The sequence below is a fragment of the Microcaecilia unicolor genome, chromosome 1 (genome assembly GCF_901765095.1).
Source record: "Microcaecilia unicolor chromosome 1, aMicUni1.1, whole genome shotgun sequence".
Lineage (NCBI taxonomy): Eukaryota > Metazoa > Chordata > Amphibia > Gymnophiona > Siphonopidae > Microcaecilia > Microcaecilia unicolor.
Window position 1 is genome coordinate 688,988,250 of NC_044031.1, and position 22,457 is coordinate 689,010,706.

General features: G+C 40.7%; 1 protein-coding gene across 1 annotated transcript in view; it reads right to left on the reverse strand.

The window, feature by feature from the left end:
- The window catches only part of TLN2 (talin 2), a 523,010-nt gene that overhangs the window by 179,101 nt on the left and 321,452 nt on the right, over positions 1–22,457 (reverse strand). Inside the window, 3 exon segments of the mRNA XM_030188409.1 lie at positions 1,938–2,099; positions 14,243–14,386; positions 21,524–21,646. Of these exon segments, the coding sequence (XP_030044269.1) occupies positions 1,938–2,099; positions 14,243–14,386; positions 21,524–21,646 (429 nt within the window).

Sequence of the window (22,457 nt, forward strand, 5' to 3'; positions counted from 1 at the left end):
TTTCTGAGGTCAATCAGAGGCGATATTCAGCAAAACTGCCCACTTCAGTGCCTCTCCTGCCTGCTTAAATCACTTTGAATATTGGCTGGAATGTGTTTTAAACAATCTTGTACGTTAAAAAAAATGTCAAACGTCAGTAGTACAGTCCATATTTTTGTAGGCTTATGTTATTTTATTGAAATAAACAAAAACACAAAACATTAAAATGTTTGTATCGTTATCATGTTATAACATTAGTTGAGAACAGCTTTTTGTAGCAAAAACATGCATCAAGCTGAAATGAAATGGAAAATGAAAATATGATACCAAGCATTTCAGTGGAAAGAACACTGATTTGTTTAATACTACATTTCCTTCTTCCAGGTCATTCTAACTCAGCTGGACGTCTGAGAGCAATAAAGGTCTCTATCTTTCCCATTTCTGCCCAGAATCATCTTACATATGTCTGGTCAAATTACTTGACACACAAATTTTATGACATAGAGCAAGTTAAAATTAAAAGTCCTCTAAACTGCAGTGAATAAAAGCTACATTATATTAAAAGCTGTGGGCTCCTTTTACAAACCTGCAGTAGTGATTACCATAAGCTGAATGTGACAAAGCCTATAGGAATTGAATGGGCTTCGTTGCATTTGCTGTGCCAGAATCACTATTAGTGCAGCTTTGTATAAGGAGTCCTGTACATTTTAAGACAGATCAGTTTTATAACCCGCCTGGCATCTCTTCCTTCTGAATTCCAACTGTCGTAGCAACATATTGTTCACCACTACTCTTTCCCCTTTTCCCTCCTTAGCTATTTCCCTTTCTCTCTTACGACATTGATTGTTTGCTAAATTGTTGTATGTTTTTATAGTCTGTTGTACGCCACATTGAGCCTGCCCATGGGTGGGAATACTGTGGTATATAAATGCTATAAATAAATATCTGAAAATGATATCTTGGGCCACACATTCCTTAACCAGTTCTGAAAGCCTCAAAGGTGGTACTTTTTCCTGAGACTATGATCTACAGCCACAATCTGCTTTAGGTTCTTGTCTGAGAATGTTTTTGACCTCTGCTTACATTTTCTCAGTCTGACACATGGAACTTTGATTACAGATAGTAGCGCAGCTATGGGTTGACACAGGCCCACTTAATACTTCAACAGCCATCTCACGCCTCCTTCTCCCTCTCCTCTGCCCATGGCCTGGCAACTCTCCCTCTCTCTGACCCTACCTCTGAGCTGTCGCAGGTGACAGCAGTGATTCATATCTGCTGCCTGCACTGGCCCCGCGGCAGCAGTCCTGCCCATACTGATGTCACTTCCTGTTTCCCCTCTGACAGGTCATAGCAGAGGGAAACCTGTGGGGTCTACCCAAGTTAACTCTAGGCCCACCCAAAATAGCAGGTCTGGCTGCGTCACTGATTACTGGTAATATGTAGAGCAGTGGTTCCCAAACTATCCTGGGGATCCACAGCCAATCAGATTTTCAGGATATGCACAATGCATATACATCAGAGAAAAACTGCATACAAAGGAGACAGTGAATGCAAATCTCTCTCATGAACATTCATCGCTGATATCCTAACTGGCTGGAGGTCCCCCAAGACGGGTTTGGGGATTAGTAATCTCAAGAACAGAATACTGATCTTAGATGCTATTATTTGCACTGATAAGCCTGCAGCCTTGCAAGTCTGACTCGCAAACTCCCAGTTTCTTGACATTATCATTAGATTCTAGTTATCAAAGCCAGCAGAACAATAAAGTCTCTCTCAACCAGATGGCAGGTTAGAAGACCTCAACAGAGCAGCTGACACACACACGACAGTCAGAAATGTACAGTGAACTCACATACTGTGGACACTGTATATAATTCTGAATAAGGAAAAAACAAATATATCACGTAAAAAAACGACTGCATTGATTACTTAAAGGTTTATTTCTTAACAATAAATACCTTGATAGTTTTAACCAGGTTGGCAGTGCTGTTGGCAACTTCCTTGGCAGATTGAACAAAGTGCCTCTTGGCAACAGGATTGGAAGTCTTCGAAGAAGCAATGCGACATGCATTACACAAAGCTGAGGTGTGTTTGGCAACTATAGTGGCAGCTGACAAAACCTAGAACACAAATACAGGTAACACAGATATTAGGCAGTCATGCTTTGCTTCTGTAAGTTTGAAATTAATTCTGGTAAATGTGACAAAATGCAATCAGGTAATTTAACACATTTCAGACCACCTGAGTACTGCAAAATTCCCTACACTTGCTTTTCACAACACACTTGATCTTATGTGCACTGTTAAAAATGGTATGGAAGGAATTTAGTTCAGGCCTTGAGCGCTACAAACAGGCCAGGCTTTCAGGATATCCCTAAGGAATATGCAAGATACTACCCTCTACTGTATGCAAATCTCTCATGTATATTCACTAGTGATATCATGAAAACTTAGCCGTTTGAAATGCTTAAGGCCTGAACTCCTGCATCCCTGCTATAAGGCTTTTCTGCCTCTCTTGCTCTCCCCTTCTCTACTCCAGCTACTTTTGTAGGGCCACTTGAACCTTGCATTGTGGATGCCTGCAGGAGGTTACTGGAACCTCTACTTCAAGCCATATAACTTTACCTTATGTCTGACATTGGTAGTTGCTGGGTAGAGCATTACTCAGAATTACAAGTTTTTTCTAGAAGCAGAGAAAATGTAACATTTCAATATTACAAGCACAGGAGGAGAACTGTTAGAGGGGAAACTCCTCCCGAGTATAAAACTCTGTTTCACATTTGCATAACTGTCTTTGGCTCTTTTGACTCCCTGGCCTTTGACCATAACTATTAAAGGAGAGCCCTTCAAGCCTGAAGTTCTGGCCATATAGATTCAGAAATAATAAAGACTTTCATATCACGTTACCCTAACTGAGGGGTGTACAAACAGCAGTCTGCCACCGAATTTTATGTGGCCTGTGAGACCGTGAGAAATCCTATATAATAAAAAGCACCTCCAACATTCTGAAGCTGACTCTGTGGCACTGTGGCAGTGTAGGGTTCGTAAGTCTGTAGTTCAGCATTTCATTGGCTCTCACTGTCCCCGCCCTCACGTCGAGGAAACGGAATGCTGCATAGTTGCCAAGCAAACAAACGCGACGGCACAGGAACGAAGAACCAATCAGACAGAACGGAACTTGGAGGAGGGAAGTGGAGTGGATTGAATCTCTAACAATCATATACAGGGAGGTACGAACATCAGTGGAGGCAAGTGCACAGAACGGAAGGGAAGACAAACATTTAATCACTTTGTCACTCACACACATTGTAGGGGGCAAAACTTGCACTGCCACTGGACTTACAAAACTTGATTTGCACTGTTTATTCTATTTGAACTTTTGTGAACTTTTGCACTAGCAGGATTTTCTATTTGGACTAGCAGGATTTTCTATTTGGACTTTGCATTCACACTTGTACCTTTGCTTTGTACCAAAACCTCAGCTTTTTTTTTTTTTTTTTTTTTTTTTTTTTGCTTTTTAAAACTTACATTTCAAGTGATAACACTTGTAAAGAAATACAGATAGGCATGAGTAATGCAGATAAATAACAACCAAAAAAATTTTTGTATATAATCTTCTTTAGACCACAATATAAAGAGGGGGGTAGTTTAAGCAATTCTTCTAGGAGAAGGAAAACCACATAACACAAATTAAACATATATATAGCTTAACACGCCTATCCAGACATCAACTTAAATTAGCCCAATATCAGATACCAAGTTACTGACTTATTTTTTTTAAATCTATAAATGCTTTCAAATGTTCAGGATTGAAGAAGATATATTTAAGCCCTAAATATTTTATCACACATCTACAGGGATAATTCAGATAAAAGGAGGCTCCTATTTCTAGGGCCTCCTTTCTAATTGCTAAAAATGCCCTTCTTCTTTCCTGTGTATGCTTGGCAACATCGGAGTACATCCATATTTTTGCCCCACAAAATAGGGACTGTATATGTCTAAAGAATAGTCTTTTGACTGCTTCCAAATCTTGTTCAAAGATAAAGGATACAATTAAAGTATTTCTTTCAGAATCCTCATTTAATGAGGACTCTAAAAGTTCCGTTAGGTTCAAGTTTTGTCCATTTTTTTTCTTTTGTGACTCTATATCCATTCCTGGTTCACTTTTCTTCTTTTGTGGAATATAATAAATTCGATTAATTGGAGGAATATGTTCTGGGGAATATTTCAAGACCTCTATCAAATATTTTTTAAAAGCTTCTAAAGGAGAAATCCCAGCAGCTTGTGGAAAATTTAGAAATCGCAAGTTTAATCTACGATTATAATTCTCGAGTTGTTCAAGCTTCCTATGTATAGCAGCATTATCCTTTATTAACATGGTAGAAGTTCCTTGAATCTTTTCCACTTCAGTTTTAAACTGAACCATTTGGGTTTTAGAGTCAGTTTTAATTGTTTCTATCGATTTAGAAAGATTGTCAACAGTACTCACAAGTGCTGCCATACTTTCCGTTGAGTCAGTAAGTTTGGTATCAAGTTGTTGGAGAGCATCCCATATGCTCTCTAAAGTTACCGTCTGAGGTTTAATCAGAGAAACTGTAAGTTTGATAGCCTCCGTCGGTTGAACTCCCTTCCTGACCTCTTGCTTGGGAAACCCCTTCGACGACTTCCGTTTCTGGGATCCCAATAGGAGAGGGAGGACCTTCGGGCACAGGCGGTATGTTGGGCTCCCGGGGCGAAAGAGTAACATCAAGCCCCAGGTCTCGTAGCTCTCCCAGCAACGAGACAGCAGGGCGGCTCCCGGTAAAAACTTCTGTAGTCCTCACGGTGAACCTTTCGATTGACGGCTGCGAAGGGGAGGAGGTCCTGACCGCCGAGGCTCCGGTCTTAACCGCTCCTTTGCGCTTCGTGTGCGGCATAATGGTAAAGTAGAAAAAGATTTATTTCGCTGCCGTCGTCTAGAGGTCTCATCCGAGTTTGCGGCGTGCCGCCATCTTGAAACGCCCCCCAAAACCTCAGCTTTTATATAATGAGCCTAGACTAAAACCTAAAACTGAGCAGTTTGGATTTTTACTAGTAATATCTATTTGTTAACCAGCAGCTAGATAACGTGTTGTAGTAGTCAGCAATTTAGGTTTGTAAGGAAGGCAGCTGGCTCTGCCAGTGCAGTCTCGTGATCCATGCATAGAGGCTGTATTGTGTGAATGTGCTGGAACACTGCAATAAGTTACATTTCTTGCAAAGTAACAATTTCTATGAAAGCTATGACACTGACGTAGCTTTTCTCTGTGAGAACTACAGAACTACTAATGTATTGCGCATGTGCATGTACTGCGCATGTGTATGTGTGATGCATGGTGTGTTTTATGCGCATGACCACTAATCTGTATAAGAACGAGTGTCAGGTGACGCTCGGGGCGCAGTATCCTGAGTCTGAACTTAGTACTGTGACCGCTAGCTAATAAAAGTTGCCTTGCTTTGGAAGTCAGCGTCTCGGCCTCCTGATTTACTTACTAATTAGTCCTGTTTCATTGGCGAGCCAGCCAGGAGGCGGGGCCGAGGACGAGGAAATTTCCTCCCCTCCCTGGTAGTGGCACGGCTGGGCCGGGACTGGCGATTCCCTCCAGCTGACTGGAAAGTGCGCACCGCTGAGTTCAGCGTCTGGCTGCTGTGAGGGAATTGCTCAGGGCTGGGTGGCCTGCATAAGGGTGCGCGATCCAGGGCAAGATAACTTTTCGGGTCTCCGGAGACGTCTGAACCCCGCACCTGAATCAGGCGAGTATACTCTCTGGGAATCAGCAGCCGACCCAGTGAGGGTCGAAGGGGGGGCCTGATCATCCCCCCTCGCCAGTGTCTATTAGGGACGAGGTCCTGAAACACACTAGGCTCCGGGCAGAGACGGGAGGGCGGGCTTCCGGTCTGTATGAAAGTTGAGTGATTGGCCCTGTGGTTTCAAGCTGGGTGACCGCATCTTGGCCAGGGCGAGTGGTGAACCTTCTGTGTCTGGTAGAGCGGGACCCCTTACCCCTCTGCCATCCCTTTCCCTTCTTGTCTGTATACTATCCTTTGGTACCGTCGTACGGGATGGGCGGTGGCGGGTCTACGCCACTGGATTTAATGACGGAGCACTTTAGCGAAGTGTTCGACCAGAAAAACTGTTCCAGGGCAGGGATGATACAACGCTGTCAGTTTATGTGGCCTGGGCTAGGACGATCTGTTAACTGGCCACCAGAGGGCACTTTTGCATATGAAAAGATTGCAGCTGTTCAGAACATTGTAATAGTAGACGGTAATCCTGGCTGTCCTGAGGATATTCCGTATGTAGAAGGGTGGGCGGAGGTGGTGCGAAACCCGCCGATATGGGCCCAAAGGAAAGTTGAGAAAGCAGCCCTAATGGTGGTATCTCAAAGAAAAAGTCAGAGGCCTAAATTGAAACCTAAATTCCAGCCCTTGCCTGCGGTAGTGGCGGGGGTGGCTGAGGGCCGTAGTGAAGTTAAGCCTATTCGTTCAAAGAAAGCAGTCCCTGTTCTAGAGAAACCCGAGGAGGAGGATCCCATGTCTAGCCAGGCCCCGCCCCCTTATACCCCGATATATTCGAATCTGGCTGAATTAAGAAGGGAGGAGGTTGAGCCTGAACCCCAGGAAGAGAATTCAGATAGTAGTCAAGCAGAGCCCCAGGTAGATCAAAAAGCCTCTAGGAAAAGTCAGAGAGCCCTCAAGGAACCCACTCGTTACCCGGCCACGATCCCAGTGGCACCACCTGCTGAGCGCCGGGTTACGGCTGATTTATATCCCATTAGAGAAGCCATGATACAATTACCAAATCCTGAGAATCCAGACCACCAGATTGAATCCGTAGTCTATAATCACATCCCCTTCTCAAGTTCAGACCTCTTGAACTGGAAAAATCATGGGCCCACCTATGAACAGAAACCGGAACAACTTATCGAACTAGTAGAGGGAATCATATTTAGCCACAATCCGACCTGGTCCGATTTGAAACAACTGAGCTCCCATATATTAACTACTGAAGAACGCCGTCAGCTGCAACAGAACATGGAGGAGGCAGTTAGGCAAGCGCATCCAAATGAACCAGATTTGGCCAATTGCGTCGCTGCCTTGGTACCCACCACCCAACCCGAATGGAATCATCGGACTCCAGCAGGCTGAAAGTCCCTGCGTCAATATCAACAGGCCTATCTGGGAGCCCTGAAGAAAGGAAAGCGTAAAATTACCAATATGGGAAAGATTCATGACATAATACAAAAGAAAAACGAAAGCCCAGGGGACTTCCTGGAACGACTTATGGATGCCTATCGCAAATATAGTCCAATTGATCCCGAGGACCCTGCTAACCGTCCCATGGTAGTAATGAGTTTTGTTACGCAAGCAGCATCAGACATTAGAAGGAAGCTGCAGAAGACTGAAGGGTTTGAAGGCATGAGTATCAGTCAATTAAAGGCGATGGCCGACCGTGTTTTTGGATATCGGGATCAGGAGGAGAAAAGCGAGGCCCGGAGGGAACCAAGCAGACAGATGCGTGAAAATGCCACATTGTTGGCCGCGGCTCTGGAAGAGCATAGGGAGCAAGGTAGAGGAGCGGCTGTGCCGGATGAACCTACTTGCGCTAAGAGCCCTCGAGTGCGTTGTTTCAGGCGCTCGAGGGCTCTGATCATGGGTCGGCTGCAAACTCCGGTGCTAGTATGGCGTTAATAGCCTCTGGCGCCGGAGTTTGCTTTTGATCATGAGGGCCTAAGTCAGCTGTGACTCCTTCAACACAACCATGAGTAATAATTACATCGACTTCGTAATTCAATAATTTAGTAATCCTGGAATCTCCTTTCTAGCCGTATATTTCTTTTTGGTAAAGTTATTCTTTATATATTCACAGATATTGTGATGCCTCCCTTATTGTGGACTAAAGATTCATAAAAGGTGTATATTTTCCTTAAATGTTATTTCTGGGATAGTAATAAGTATCTTTTCTGTATCAAAATCTGTTCTTGCATTAAAATTGTAAATTTCTTTTAAAAAAAAAAAGAAAAAAAGGGAGATGGTGACCATGGAGTGGGAAAGAAGGGAAAGGGAAGAGTGACTGGAGGAGATGGTGCCCATGGATGGAGGGGAAGGAATGAGAACAGATAGAAACAGAAACTAGACAGATTTAAGAAGGAGGAAGAAAAATGGAAGAAAGTTGAATGTGAAAGATGGGCATTTTCTATTGGGGTGTTTACCCTATAATAAAGATTGATTCGTACTACTGACTGATCCGCTTTTTTTTTGTCTCCACGAAGGGTTACCTTTGAAAGCTAATCAAAAGATGTATTAAGGTAGTCCAATAAAAAAGGTATCATCTTATTTTCTTTTCTTTGTTTTGATTTATTTCTATTTTATTATTTTTAGTTTAGTAATTGAAATACGTCAGTTTTGAGAATTTACATCTGCTATCTATATATTGAACTGTACAGGAGGAAATGTGAGGAGGCACTTCAAAATTTTTAATTAGAAGATTAATCGTATAATCGATGTACAGCCTTAGTCCCAATGTTTGCAGCTAGTGTAGTTAGTAGTGGGAATAGAATGTCGTTGCACTATAACCAGGTGCTATCTGACCAGATTTCAACGACATAGAGCACACAAAAATTGAACACAGTGTTGAGTATGGATGTACTGGCCATCAAAGGGGGTTATTTATATAAAACTTTTTCAACATGCAAAGTATGTTTTGCACACAGAAAATGGCTCTTCTAAAACTGTGGGTGGATACACACATGTAAAAATAGGCACACCATAAGACTGTGTTTACTTTTTTATGATCATGTGTAGGCATTCCTTGGGAAGTAGTCTGGGTGGTGTTGCAATTTAAACACACGTTTTGTAAAATGTGTGTACATGCAGACTACTCACAGTTTACACCTTCTTTGGCACTATTAGGGATTGTTCCGGATATATCACACAGGTGCCTTATTAAGACATTAGTCTCAAAAGGTGTATACCTTCCATTCCAACACAATGTGAAAACATAGGACATGATAAGGACAGAGAGAAGTAAAACAAGTATATGCTAGAACCATTGCAAGTTGACACATTTCACTGAGTAGGTAGGGAGTGTGTATGCAAGTGTGAGATTGCATGGGTAGTTATTTGGTAAGGAAGGGGTGTATGAGTGGCTGGGGTGCCTGAACTGTAAATAGGAATGTGCAAACAAACCTATTTGTACAGATGAATGGACAGACAGACAGACAGACAGACCCTTCTTAATAGGTACTATCATTCTAGTGAAACACATCTACGGCTTGAGTCAGTAAATGGCACCCAAAGTTAGGTGCTATATTAATATTCTAGGAGTGATAATATCTGAGGATATTAAGGTGGTGAAACAATGTGACAAGGCGGTGGCTGTTACCTGAAGAATGCTAGACTGCATAGTGAGGCATAATCAGCAGAAGAAAGGAGGTGTTGATGCTCTTGTACAAGTCAGTGGTGAGACCCCACTTAGAGTTCTCTGTCAAGTTTTGGAGGTTCTCCAAGGATGTAAAAAGTCTTGAGGCGATTCAGAAGGAGGCGACAAAAGTGGTACAGGGATTGTGCCATAAGACTTATGAAAAGAGACTGGAGAACTGGACTGGACTGGAGTGGAGGAGTGGCCTAGTGGTTAGGAGGTGGACTTTGGTCCTGGGGAACCGAGGAACTGAGTTAGATTCCCACTTCAGGCACAGGCAGCTCCTTGTGACTCTGGGCAAGTCACTTAACCCTCCATTGCCCCATGTAAGCCGCATTGAGCCTGCCATGAGTGGGAAAGCGCGGGGTACAAATGTAACAAAAAAATATGCATATGATACACAAAAGGAGAGAGATGATATATGATATGATACAGGCATTTATGTACTTGAAAGGTATTAATATTCAAACAAACCTCTTCTAGAAATGTAGGGGTGGTAGAACTAGAGGAAATGAATGGAGGTAGGAGTAACTTTTTCTACAGACAGTGTAGAAGACACCTGGAACCCTCTCTTCCAGAAGAGGTGGTAGAATCAAAAGTGTTGAGCTAATTCAAAAATGCATAAGACAGACACAGGCAATGCCTAAACAGAAAGAGGATGGAAACACAACATGGCTGTTGAGGAGTTATTCTTGGGCAAGAGTATTGGGAACTGAGGCCGATGCCGGACAGACCTCTACAGTTTGTGTCCCACAAATGACAAAAGACTGAAAAAAGATTAGCCAAATCCAGCATGGGGGAACTGAGGCCAATGCCGGACAGACTTCTACGGTCTGTGTCCCACAAATGACAAAAGACAGGTAAAGCTTCAGCATTTAAGCATGGATGACGGGCATGGCTCTGGCCACCTTGTTGGGAAGACTGGATGGACCCTTCCAGGTCTATCTGCCATCACTTACTGTGTTACTGTGTATTCTGTAAAGGGCACTCTACGCAGAGCATCCTTTATAAAATACTAGCTTAGTGCATATTTCGCTTTGGGTGTGAGTATTTAAGCCTGCCAAAGACTGATGTAAATGCTGGTGCTCTGATTCTAGTTAGGCCTGCAAATGCAGGTATTTATTTATTTGTTACATTTGTATCCCACATTTTCCCACCTATTTATAGGCTCAATGTGGCTTACATAGTACCAGAGAGGCGTTTGGAGACTCCGGTATAAACAAATACAAAGTGATGTTGTGGTAAAATAAAGTTCATGTGGCACAGCCACATTAGGGAATCGTACAACGGAAGAGTTGTGTTATATCCATTACGTACTTTAGTTTTGTTGTGTTGCAGAGATCAGGCATTTATGTTGGATTGGTAGGGTATGCCTTTTTAAACAGGTTAGTTTTTAGTTTTTTCCGGAAGTTTAGTTTTCAAGGCTTTTGGTAATGCGTTCCACAGTTGTGTGCTTATGTAGGAGAGACTGGATGCGTAAGTTGATTTGTATTTGAGTCCTTTGCAGCTTGGGTAGCGCAGATTTAGGTACGTTCATGTTGATTCAGATGTGTTTCTAGTTGGTAGGTCGATCAAGTCTGTCATGTATCCCGGGGCTTCACCATAGATAATTTTGTGAACCAGAGTGCAGATTTTGAAAACAATGCATTCTTTGATTGGGAGCCAGTGTAGTTTTTCGCGGAGGGGTTTTGCGTTTTCAAATCGCGTTTTTCCGAAGATAAGTCTAGCTGCCGTGTTTTGAGCGGTCGGAAGTTTCTTTAATGTTTGTTCTTTGCATCCCGCATAAATTCTATTGCAGTAGTCTACATGGCTTAGTATCATTATCAGGTTGTGAAAAGTTTCCCTCGGGAAGAATTGTTTCACGCGTTTGAGCTTCCACATTGACAGGAACATTTTCTTTGTTGTGGATGTCACTTGGCTCTGTAGTGTTAGGATGCGGTCGAATGTAATGCCGAGGATTTTCAGGCTGTCTGAGATAGGGAGGGTGTAATCTGGGGTGTTGATAATTGTGGGGTTGTCCGCGTTATGTTGGGATGAGAGGATAAGACAGTGTTTTTTTTCTTTGTTGAGTTTTAGTTGAAATGCATTTGCCCAAGAGTCCTTGATGTTCAAGCTGATCTTGATTTCGTTGGTGATTTCTGTCAGTTTAGATTTGTAAGGAATGTATATTGTGACATCATCTGCATAAATGAAGGGGTTAAGGCCTTGGCTAGATAAGGACTTGGCTAGTGGGGTCATAATTAGGTTGAAGAGGATCGGTGATAAGTGGTGATCCTTGTGGTACTCCGCAGTCTGCTTTCCATGGTGATGATATGTTTGAGTTTGATTTTACTTGATATGTTCTTGTGGTTAGGAAACCCTTGATCTAGCTAAGTATGTTTCCACCTATCCCAAACTTATCTATTAAGCTTATTAATATATTGTGGTTTACCATGTCGAATGCACTAGACATGTCCAATTGGAGGAAGAGGATGTTTTTGCTTATTGCTATTTCCTGCTTGAATTTGGCTAGGAGAGTGAGTAGTACTGTTTCTGTGCTGTGGAGGGGGTGGAAACCTGACTGTGATTCGTGTAATATTGAGAATTTGTTTATATAATTTGTAAGTTGTTTGGCTACCATGCTTTCCATCAGTTTGACTGACAACGGGATGGATGCTACTGGACGGTAGTTAGTGATTTCATTTGTTTTTTTCTTGGTGTCTTTTGGTATCGGGATGAGTAGGATATTGCCATTTTCCTTAGGGAAGATACCTTGCTGTAGCATGTAATTTAGGTGGTATGTGAGGTCTACTATGAAGCGGTCAGGGGCAGATTTCATTAGGTAGTTGGGGCAGGTATCTAGTTTACATTTAGTGTTGGAGAACCTGTTGATTGCCCGTGCAACTGTATCAACAGTGAGGAGGGCAAAATTTAACCAGGTTCGGTCAGCCGGGTATTCTCCAGTGGTTGGGTCCAACTCATTAAGAGTTTTCGATGCTAGTGTTGTCCTGAGGTAGCGTGTTGCGTAAGTTTACAATTTTTTCATTGTTTATCTGCAGATGGGATGTCTGTATTCGATGTAGTGACCAGGTTGGTGTCTAGGAGTTTGTATTCTATAACACTGCACCTAATTTCTGGGAATGCCTCTGACCTGCCCATGCCCCCTTTGGATTTAGGCATACATGTTATAGATAGGGTGAAGGGCAGATACACATTTAACTCCTAATTGCTGCCAATTATGTGAATTCCAATAATTGATTGTTAGCGCCTAATTGACTAATTAGTTTACGCACAGATCTGGGAAGTGTGCCCAAATTTGAGCAAGCTAAAGAAAATCCAGGGCTAATGGACTAGAAAAAGTAAGAAAGCCGAAAACAGACCTACTAAAATGTAGTTATTTATTATCTAGCTACTACTACCGTTGCAAAATTACAGGCATGATATTAACCCTTCAGGTTCTGCAAGTCATAAAAATATAGTAGAAATGAAGGTGAAGAATTACTAAGAAAAATAAGTTCCTGTGTACCTTCAGTAATGCAGGAGAAACACTATTCTTCTACCACTTTTCTGTGGAAAATAGAATGACAGCAGCCTTCAAAGTCCCAAGCAATAAACTTAGCTTCGATGGCAGTAAAAGTATAAAAAGTAGTGAAAGAATGAATGATATTATATGTGTGAAAACATTTCCCAACAAAAAAGGAGGAAAAAACCTCACATGTAATTTACGTCACCGACTTTTGCCGGTAAGATGGTGTTTGCAGCCCAGTGTCTTTTCTACTGACGATTTTACAGATGTTCAACAGCCAGAACTTTGACTTTACTTGAGTTAAGCTTTTCTGCCAGAATATAAGAGATTCACCTGACCCCTGAGGCAGGCCTTTGTGCCGAAACTCAGCCGTGTTGAGTTGTTTTTATGCTGTTTACATTAAAGACTTCTTGATATCCTCCTAGAGTTCATCTCACTTCTTTATTGGTCGCTCACATGAAAACATTTCCCTCAATATTTAAACTCTGCATCTGGAGTTGCTTTAAAAAGTTGGCCATGGCATTTAAAGTTATAACCAGGATATTCAGCACTGGCCCGTACCCAGAGTGCCTGTTGGAAGTTATCTGTATATCACTGAAATTTAGTGCCAGCACCTGGATAAGCATCAGTTATTTTACCATCTTAGATTACCCAGAAAGATTATGCAGATATTGGCACTGATTATCGGCAGAACCCGAATAACTTATGGCTCCGCTCCTGGATAGCACCAGGGCAGTCGGCACAGAATTCAACAGCATTATCCAGAAAATGGTACTAAAAATCTGGGCATGGACCTGGTGAGCAACCCTTACCTGAATAAGTAGTGCTCTTACCTAGATAAATGCTGATGGACTCTAGGGCTGTTATTGCTGCTGTGGCTGAGGCTGAAATATATCACTTCTAACTGACGTGCAAGATCATGACCTTTTCAGACTATTTAGGGCATCTTTTCAACTTTGTTGGCTAACTATATTATAAACCTTCCGAAACTGAAAATAATTTGATTATAAATAAAAATGACTTCTAATTTTTGAAGTTTCTTCTGTATAACTAACTTCCTGTGCACTAAAAGGCAGACAATTATTAATTTCATTAAATGTATCATTTTGCATGAAATGAACAAACCCAAAGTCATATTTTGCATATTTTCAAAACACATAGGACTTACCAAGTTATGTGGAGGTGTATTTTCAAAGCACTTACTTACAAAGTTACATTGTAACCTACGGAACTCTGTAAGTCTAAGTAACCTATGGAACTTTCTGAGTCTAAATGCTTTGAACATGAGCCTCACTGTCTTCTTGAATTTACAGACAGTACCTGGGAGGGGCTACTCGCTGGATCCACCAGATTCTGACAAGCCATTTGGATAGCTTGATTGGCTCTGGCAAACTGGATAGGGTCTACCAGTCCCTGGTGACCAGCCTGGCTGTTGGGATCCGAAATGCCAACTAGATATGCAGCCTAAAAACAAGGGAAAGAAAGAAAACAATGGTAAGAAATGCCATGCAAAAACCTTGCTAAAGGATTTTTGATGGCTTGATTTTTTTTTTCTCTAAGTTTGGTGAGTTTAGATGACAAGTTTAATCTTCAAAATGGCACCAGTGGATAAATGCACACAAAAATACAATCAAACCACTCATATCTAAGTCATAGTTCAAATATCAAAACACAGTATTTCACATCTAGAGGAAGGACATTTCAAAGGAAATCTGCATGTGCTTTCTGAAATGAATAAACAGAATAAAATATTTACTTATACACCGTCTTTATCCAAGGCAGAAAACACAAAGGATATACATCATAAAATCACAGACAAAAGCAAATTCAGAGCCCTGTTTACTAAGATGTGCCATAGGCGCGTTAGCATTTTCAACGTGTGTTAACCATGTATGCACTTACAATATTCCTATAGACGCCTACACAGCAAGCATGCGCTAATTTTAGGCACGTGAAAAACACTAACGTGCCTTAGAAAACAGGGCCCTCAGTGAAATAATCATATACAGCAGCAAAGCCTCAGTTTAAAGTGAGTCCATGAGTTCACAGAACAAAATCAGGAAGGTACAAAAAATGCCAAACAAACTAAATAATCCCTCAAAGTCCTCTTAAAATAAGTAAGCTGGGATTCAGACTTTAAATGTAAAAGACAGCTTATTCCACTCCCATGGTGCTACAACAGCAAAATGCACCATTTCTAGTTAAATCCAAATGTAAATGTATAAACACTCAAATAACAATCAAGATCAAGCATGTCAACATATAGAGGACTAAGCAAAATATAAATAAATGTTATGAATGTACTTTTGCATAGATATGCCCATAAATGCACTTAAAATGCCTCTTATAGAATTATCCTGCACATATAGCAACCTACATATATATATATGTGACTTTAGTGAAGGCATGTTCTAGGGCAGAGCTTAGATGGAATGCAGAGTCGTGATTTATGAATGAATGTTTATACCTGCTTCCAAGCAGATGTACATGTTTGCAGCTTTATTTTAGGTGTGCTTTCTGCAGGAATGGTTCCATTCATTTCTGAGTGTCCTTCATTCTTCTCAGTCATCCCAATCATGTGCTTATCTAGTGGAGTCCCCTCAAGGCTCCTTGCTGTCTCCCTTGCTATTTAATTTAATGTCTCAGCCCTCTTGAATTGTTATATGTATGCAGACAATATTCAATTAGTTTAATTTGTGAAGCCATTGAAACCTCATGTTCTAAATCCTTGTTTAGATTAAGTGGCCAACTGGTGAAATTATCAGCATTTAAAATTAAACCTTTAAAGTCTAAGGCCTTGTGGATTAGGTACCTCTGGGTAATGTCCCATCTGCTCAGCCCCAAATTCTTGGCCAAGATCTGAGGCTTGTGTCCACCTCGAAGATTTTAGGTGTCACTTTAGACAACTGACCTTTGAGACACATATTTTCACAGTATCTCATAAATGTTTTGGATCTTTATGCTTGATTAGATCCCTCAGATCACTTTAGATAAGTCTTCACTAAGGGGATCTTTTACAAAGTGTCAGTAAGCCCAACATGGGATTACCGAATGCTAAATCAGGACCAACGCGGTTGCTGGCATAAGTTACGCTCTGAGTGCGCGCCATTTCTGGGGGAAGAAGAAAACCCTTCGAAATGAATTGCGTGGAGGTAACCCCGCAGTAGTTGGGCATCGCCACATGCTGCCTGGTTACTGCGGGAGCCATTATCACCACCTCGGTGGGTAGCGGTAAGGGCTCCCCGCCGCATGGCCATGCAGTAAGAGTTCTCTTACCGCATGGTCATGTTTGTCTGGGGGCTTTTTACCTACTGCAGTAAAAATGGCCCTGGGGTGTGGGAAAAATGGCCCTCGACGTTAGCACAGGGCCCTTTTTCCCACAGCTTGGTAAAATGACTCCTGTGTAAATTGGTACATGCCTTGATTACAAGTAGTCTTGATTACGCTAATTCTCTCTTTAATGGTCTTCCACAATACATGATTAAAAGATTGCAATCCATCCAAAACTTACCTGTTAGGGTAGTTACAGGTGCAAAATATTTTGATAGCATTTCTCCATTGCTGAAAGAAGTGCACTGGCTACCATGTAAATTTCATATGCAATACAAATTGATAGTATTAGTTCATAAATTTCTTTCTTCAGGCCAGTCGCACTACTTAGCAAAACTACGTATTCCTTTTGCCCATTGTGGTCATTAACATCCCCAAACCAAACACGATTGGTAATTTCTTCATTATCTAAAGTGAGATTGAACTGAACATGAGAGTCTGCATTCTTTTATCTAGCTCCGGCTCTATGGAACTCCCTTCAGATTATCTTCATCTAGAAGCCAACTTATTAAAATGTAATAAAAGAGATCTAAAAACATATTTCACCTTAGCATTTGGGTAGATGTCTCCTCCATACCTTTTACACCCTGGTAATCCTTAGAGAGATTTTACTTCTGAATAGGCATTATTTTGTAGTCAGCTGGACCAGATATTTTGAACCACTGCATTGGTTCGGTCCAAGAGACTGTATATCAAGACATGTAAGTGCTTATATCATAAAATAGGTGCTTCACTTCATAAAATAGGCATCTTTATGCAATCTCAGTCTAGGTGACTTGTTATAAAACTACCCTCAAAGGGGATAATCCTATAACTGAGCGAACATGTAAATAATATGTGCATACTTTTCTCTGAGCAGGAATTAGAAAACGTTCAGTATTTGAAAGAATGCATACACTTATGTTGTATGTTACTGTCTATTGCTCATGTTTGATGTATTCTTACTGTATACAGCCTTGAGTGAATTCTTTCAAAAAGGAAGTAAATAAATCCTAATAAATAAAAATAAATAAAATGTATTTGTTGCGATTCATTAACCATCTTCATGAAGGGATTCATCCAAGGCAGTGTTCAGGCAGTGTACAACAGGTACAGCTTGGTATAAAAAAATTTTGTTAACAGCATAACAATAGTAAAATGCCCAAATATAAGCATAACACAGTTAATGAGATAAATTTGGTAATGGAAAACTGAATCCTAGTGATAGGATTAACATGATACAATATCAGAATTTATACGCTTACATGCACTCCTGTTTTTGTTTTTTTTAACCATGGATATAGTTTCTACACTAATTTCCTTGCATATTTTCAAAAGTGTGCACATAAATTTCCACACTGATGGACTTCATGATATCTTGAACAGTTCGTTGTGAAAAAAGTCTATTTTAATTCTGTATTAAGATTTGCACCCAGTCAATATTAGGGAAGAGAAACAGAAACAATGTCTGACAATTAGTTTCAGCCATGCTTTACTTTTCACATTTGCTCCTCTGGTAAAAATGCAAGTCCCAATGCTGCTTAATGTCCATAAAACTAATTGTGGAATAAATGATCACTCATTGAGCCTGCAAAAAGGTGGGATAATGTGGGGTACAAATGCAATAAAATAAATAATAAATAAAGCACAGAGTTAGCAGATATCTACAGAGATCTCTTAGAGGTCACTGATACTAAGGAGGCACAAGGCCCTTATATGGAGCACTGCAAGACAATCACCAGGGTGTCACAGACACCATCTTGAACCTGGTGCTGGAAGAAAAGGAGAAACTGGGGGATCACTGCTTTCCTATGACCCTTTAGACCAGTAATTATTGCTTCAGCTAAGTATGTTTGTGTGTTGGGGGGGGGGGGGGGAAGTCTTGAATTCTCTAGACTACATTTTGTAAATGGTGCTCAAATTTGGGCACCGAAAAAAATGAGGGCTAAGCGATATTCTATAAACGGTACTTCGAGCTGGGCCTTAGTGCCAGGATCTGCGTCCAATTTTGGGCACAAGGATTTTACACCAACTGAAACCTGGTATAAATCTTTGCGCCTACCATATTCTATAATACTGCCTGTAAATTCTAGGAATGCCCATGATCCATCTATATCATGATCACGCCCCCTTTTTGGATCCACATGGAAAATTTATGGGCACATCTTTATAGAAGAAAATGCATGTGTAAATTCTAATTTGTTGCCAATTAATGCCAATAATTGATTGTTAATGCCCAATTAGTTGGCGCTAAGGGCCAGATTCTATATACCACGCCTAGAGATCCACATGGAAATCAAGTGTATTCTATTCTACGTGCGTAACTTAATTGGCTTAACAAGGCAATCAGTGTATTTAACAGCACTTAACAATAATGATCACTAATTGGCAATGATGAGAATTTATGCATACAAATCGCTAAGTGTATTCTATAATGAACTGAGCATAAATTCTAAAGAGCTCAATTCAAAAGAGGTAGGAAAATAGGCATTTCATGAGCGTTCTGAAATATACGCATATAGTTACATTTTTGTTGGTATAAATGGACACACATAGATTTAGGCATTGAAATATCACCTAAGCATACTGTATATACTGCGCCTAAATCTAGGTGCTGCTTATAGCATTCGCTTAGGCAGAAATCTTTCCGCGCGGATTTTTAAAGTGTCATATATAGAATATGACCCTAATTGGCTGATCGTTCAATTAAATTGTGCATACACATTGGCTGAATGCCCAATTTTGAGCACCATATATAGAATTTGGGGGATTATGTCAATCGAAGCTTTCAAATGAACTCCAAGAAGCTAGTATTAAACAGATTGCATGCAGGCTGGTTCCATACAGTAGTGCAGGGGCGGACAACCTTTATACAGCAAGGGCTACAGGAATTGTCAGTACTATTCCTAACGGGCTGTAAAATTATATAATGGCAGAACCAGAAATGCACAGAGCTCCATAAACCTTCTGTGATAGATAAATATATAAGTAAAAATTTAAGTTAAACAATGGAAACAATTGCTAGAGTGACTATTCTGCAAATATTTGTGAAAATCTTGAATTTAAAATCACCAAAATTCTGGTTAATGATGCTTTCTGTGAATCGCAGGCTGCATAAAATTCAATGGCGGAGCATATTCGGCCTGTTTTGGCTCAAGGGCTGCAGGTTGCCCACCCTTGCAGTAGTGTTTGACTCTCCTGCTAGTGATATCCAAATTAGAAGCAAATTAAAGATATAATCCCCCAATACAAACAGAGGAATAAAATATCAAACCAAACACAAACTACATATATTAAACCTTCAAACTAATGAAGTTTACCAGATATTTATTTTAATAAAGACATGAATTAATAAAAAATTAAACAATAAATAAATAGATGCTATATTTGTAAAATAAAAATTAAAGTTACACATGCTCCTAACAAGGTCACATTTCAGTATGTTACCTGCATCGAGGAAGTTAACAGTTCAGACTACACATACACACATAAAACAAATCAAAGGTTATAAAAATTGGGTACGACTTCAGTTCACTTTAGTTCCTGGAGAATCTCAAACAACATTCAAGATCTAAGGCAGGGAACAGTTATGGTCTTAAATTGGTCAGATTTTCAAATAATTGCAATGAATATTTATGAGATGTATTTACATATATTTGGTTGAAGTAGCAGACTAATTTGTACAGTCTGTTCTCTCTGAAAACCTAACCATCTTGCGGCCTTCCTAGAGGACTCAATTTATATATCCCTTAACAAATGGGGGTTCACAGATTATGCATGAAATTATCTGGCTTTGAATATAACATACTGAATTCAATTTTCAAAAGGTGTTATCTGGGTACGAGGGGCTCCTACCCAGCCAACAACTGCTCAGTGGAAACAACCCAGATTTTTAGCAGTATTTACCTGAAGAGTGCCATTGAAGATCCAGGCAGGCTGCTGCAGCACTCTCCCATTAGTGCTGGGACAATCCGGAGGAGAAGATGGGGAAAAGCCAGGAGTTATTCGGGCACTGCCAGTATTCAGCAGCAGTACCAGGATAATGCCCGGTTAACTTCAGACAAAAAAAAAAAGACAGTTAACCAGGTAGCTATGTTGGTATCACCTCAGAACAGTGGTTCCCAAACTTGGTCCTGGAGGCACCCCAGCCAGTAAGGTTTTCAGGATATCCACAATGAATATTCATGAGAGATTTGCATGCAGTGGAGGCAGTGCATGCAAATCTCTCTCTCATGAATAGTCATTGTGGATATCCTGAAAATGTGACTGGCTGGGGTGCCTCCAGGACCAGGTCTGGAAACCACTGCCTCAGAAAATTGGCAGTCCCCGGGTAACTCCTGGCAGCTGGCTCTGAGTAACCAGTTCCCATGCAGCGGGCGGCGACCAGTGTTAAAAAAAAAAAAAAAAAACCTTCCCCCAAATGCTGATTGCTGCCAGCTGAATTCTGCCCCATTCTGTTTTGCAAAGGGCTTTACTTCTAGGTATCTTTAGAAAGGAACAGCACATTATGACATTATGAAAATAGTACGATCTGGAAGCAGAATGAAGAAAAAAAGCAAGAGGAAAATCATGATAAATAAAGGAGCCCTTTCACTAGGCTGCATTAAGTGTTAACACATCCATAACGAAGCTTAAAATGGTGTACCATGGGACACACTCAGGCGACCTGCAGTAACTGCCAAATTTGCGTGTGCTAATCCGGACGCTAAAAAATGTGAATTTTTTTGGGAGGGAGCATGACAGGAGGTGGACAGTGGGTGCTCTTGCACTAAACAGCACATCCGCATCACAGTATGCTAACTGGTTAGTGCAGGATTACCACGAGAGTCTACAAAATGGGTGGCAGTAAGTGCTCACATGGTAATTTTGTTTTTAATGGCTGAGCTTTAATGGCAAAATCAGCAGATGGCTACTAATACAAAAAAAAATAGAAAATTGGCCATTTTATGGCTTCAGTAAAAATGGTCTTAGCATGTGGGAAAAATCTGTGCAAGGGCGCATTAAGACTACTTTTTGTCACAGTTTAGTAGAAGGACCCCAAAATTAATAGCAAAAACAAGCCAATAATAAAAGAAAAGGCTAGATTTTGATATAAATTTATCAAAAACCTTGTACCATCTCTGCAATACTTCTCACAAGCTTATAATAGTTTTCTTTCTTCATTACCTACTCTTGTGCTGAAAGTGTATCTTTATAAGCATCTAAAATACACAATTCAGCAATAATGGAATAAGCCTTCAAAATATCTGCTCAGATGGTACAAAAAGGTAAGGTTTCAATAGCAATTTTTACCTGGGCTGCAGCCTCCGTTAGACCACAGAGAGCTTTGGATGCAACACCAACACATTCACCAAAGACTGGAAGATCGCCAGTCTTGCAATTATGAGAAATTCCTGCCATTGACTCTCCCAGAACCTACAAGGCAGAGAAAATTGTGAAGAATATTAATGGCACATCATGCAATGCAGAATTTCACATGCAGGTGCTGGTTATGCAACACTGAAGATCACAGGAGCCAACTTTTCAAAACGATTGGGGGTGCTACATACAATACAAATAAATGCTCACTCAGATTAATGGAGTTCTCTCAATATTAGCTGGCACTTATGTTGTTGACCCATTTAACAAACGTTTGGCCCTCAGCCTTTTTCCTTTTATTGTAAAAATCCATTCAAGAGCTGGCTAATGGGACATAAAATTCCATCATATGGAGATCTACTCCTCTAATTTATTTTTCATTTTTCAAATTTCACAGTATACAAGGCTACTGGAATCTAGCAGATTTCTACATGCCTCTTGCTGAGTCCCTCACCACTGTGTTTTGCTCCTCCTGTAAACTCTGCTTAGTTTTTCTGTGTTGTCAAACCAGCAGTATCCTGTCCAGAAGGAAACGTTATGGGGGAAATTCTGTATAGGGTGCCAGATGATGCGTGTTAAGCTTGAATTCTATAAAGGCAGTTTTGCATGGAACAGTCTTTAGAGAATACTAGCTTAATTCATTTTTGCACCTGTTTTTAGGCATGAGCTTCACGTCTGCCAAAGAATGGTGTAAACGCTTGCACCTAATTACTGTCAGTTAGGTGTGGAAATGGAAGTATATATTTATTTTAAAACTTATAATCTGCCTAAACCTAGGCCGATTACAAAAAATAAAACAAAAGTCAAAGTCAACAATAAAATACACACACATAAAAACAACCCATCAGGTCTCCAACATCACCTAACC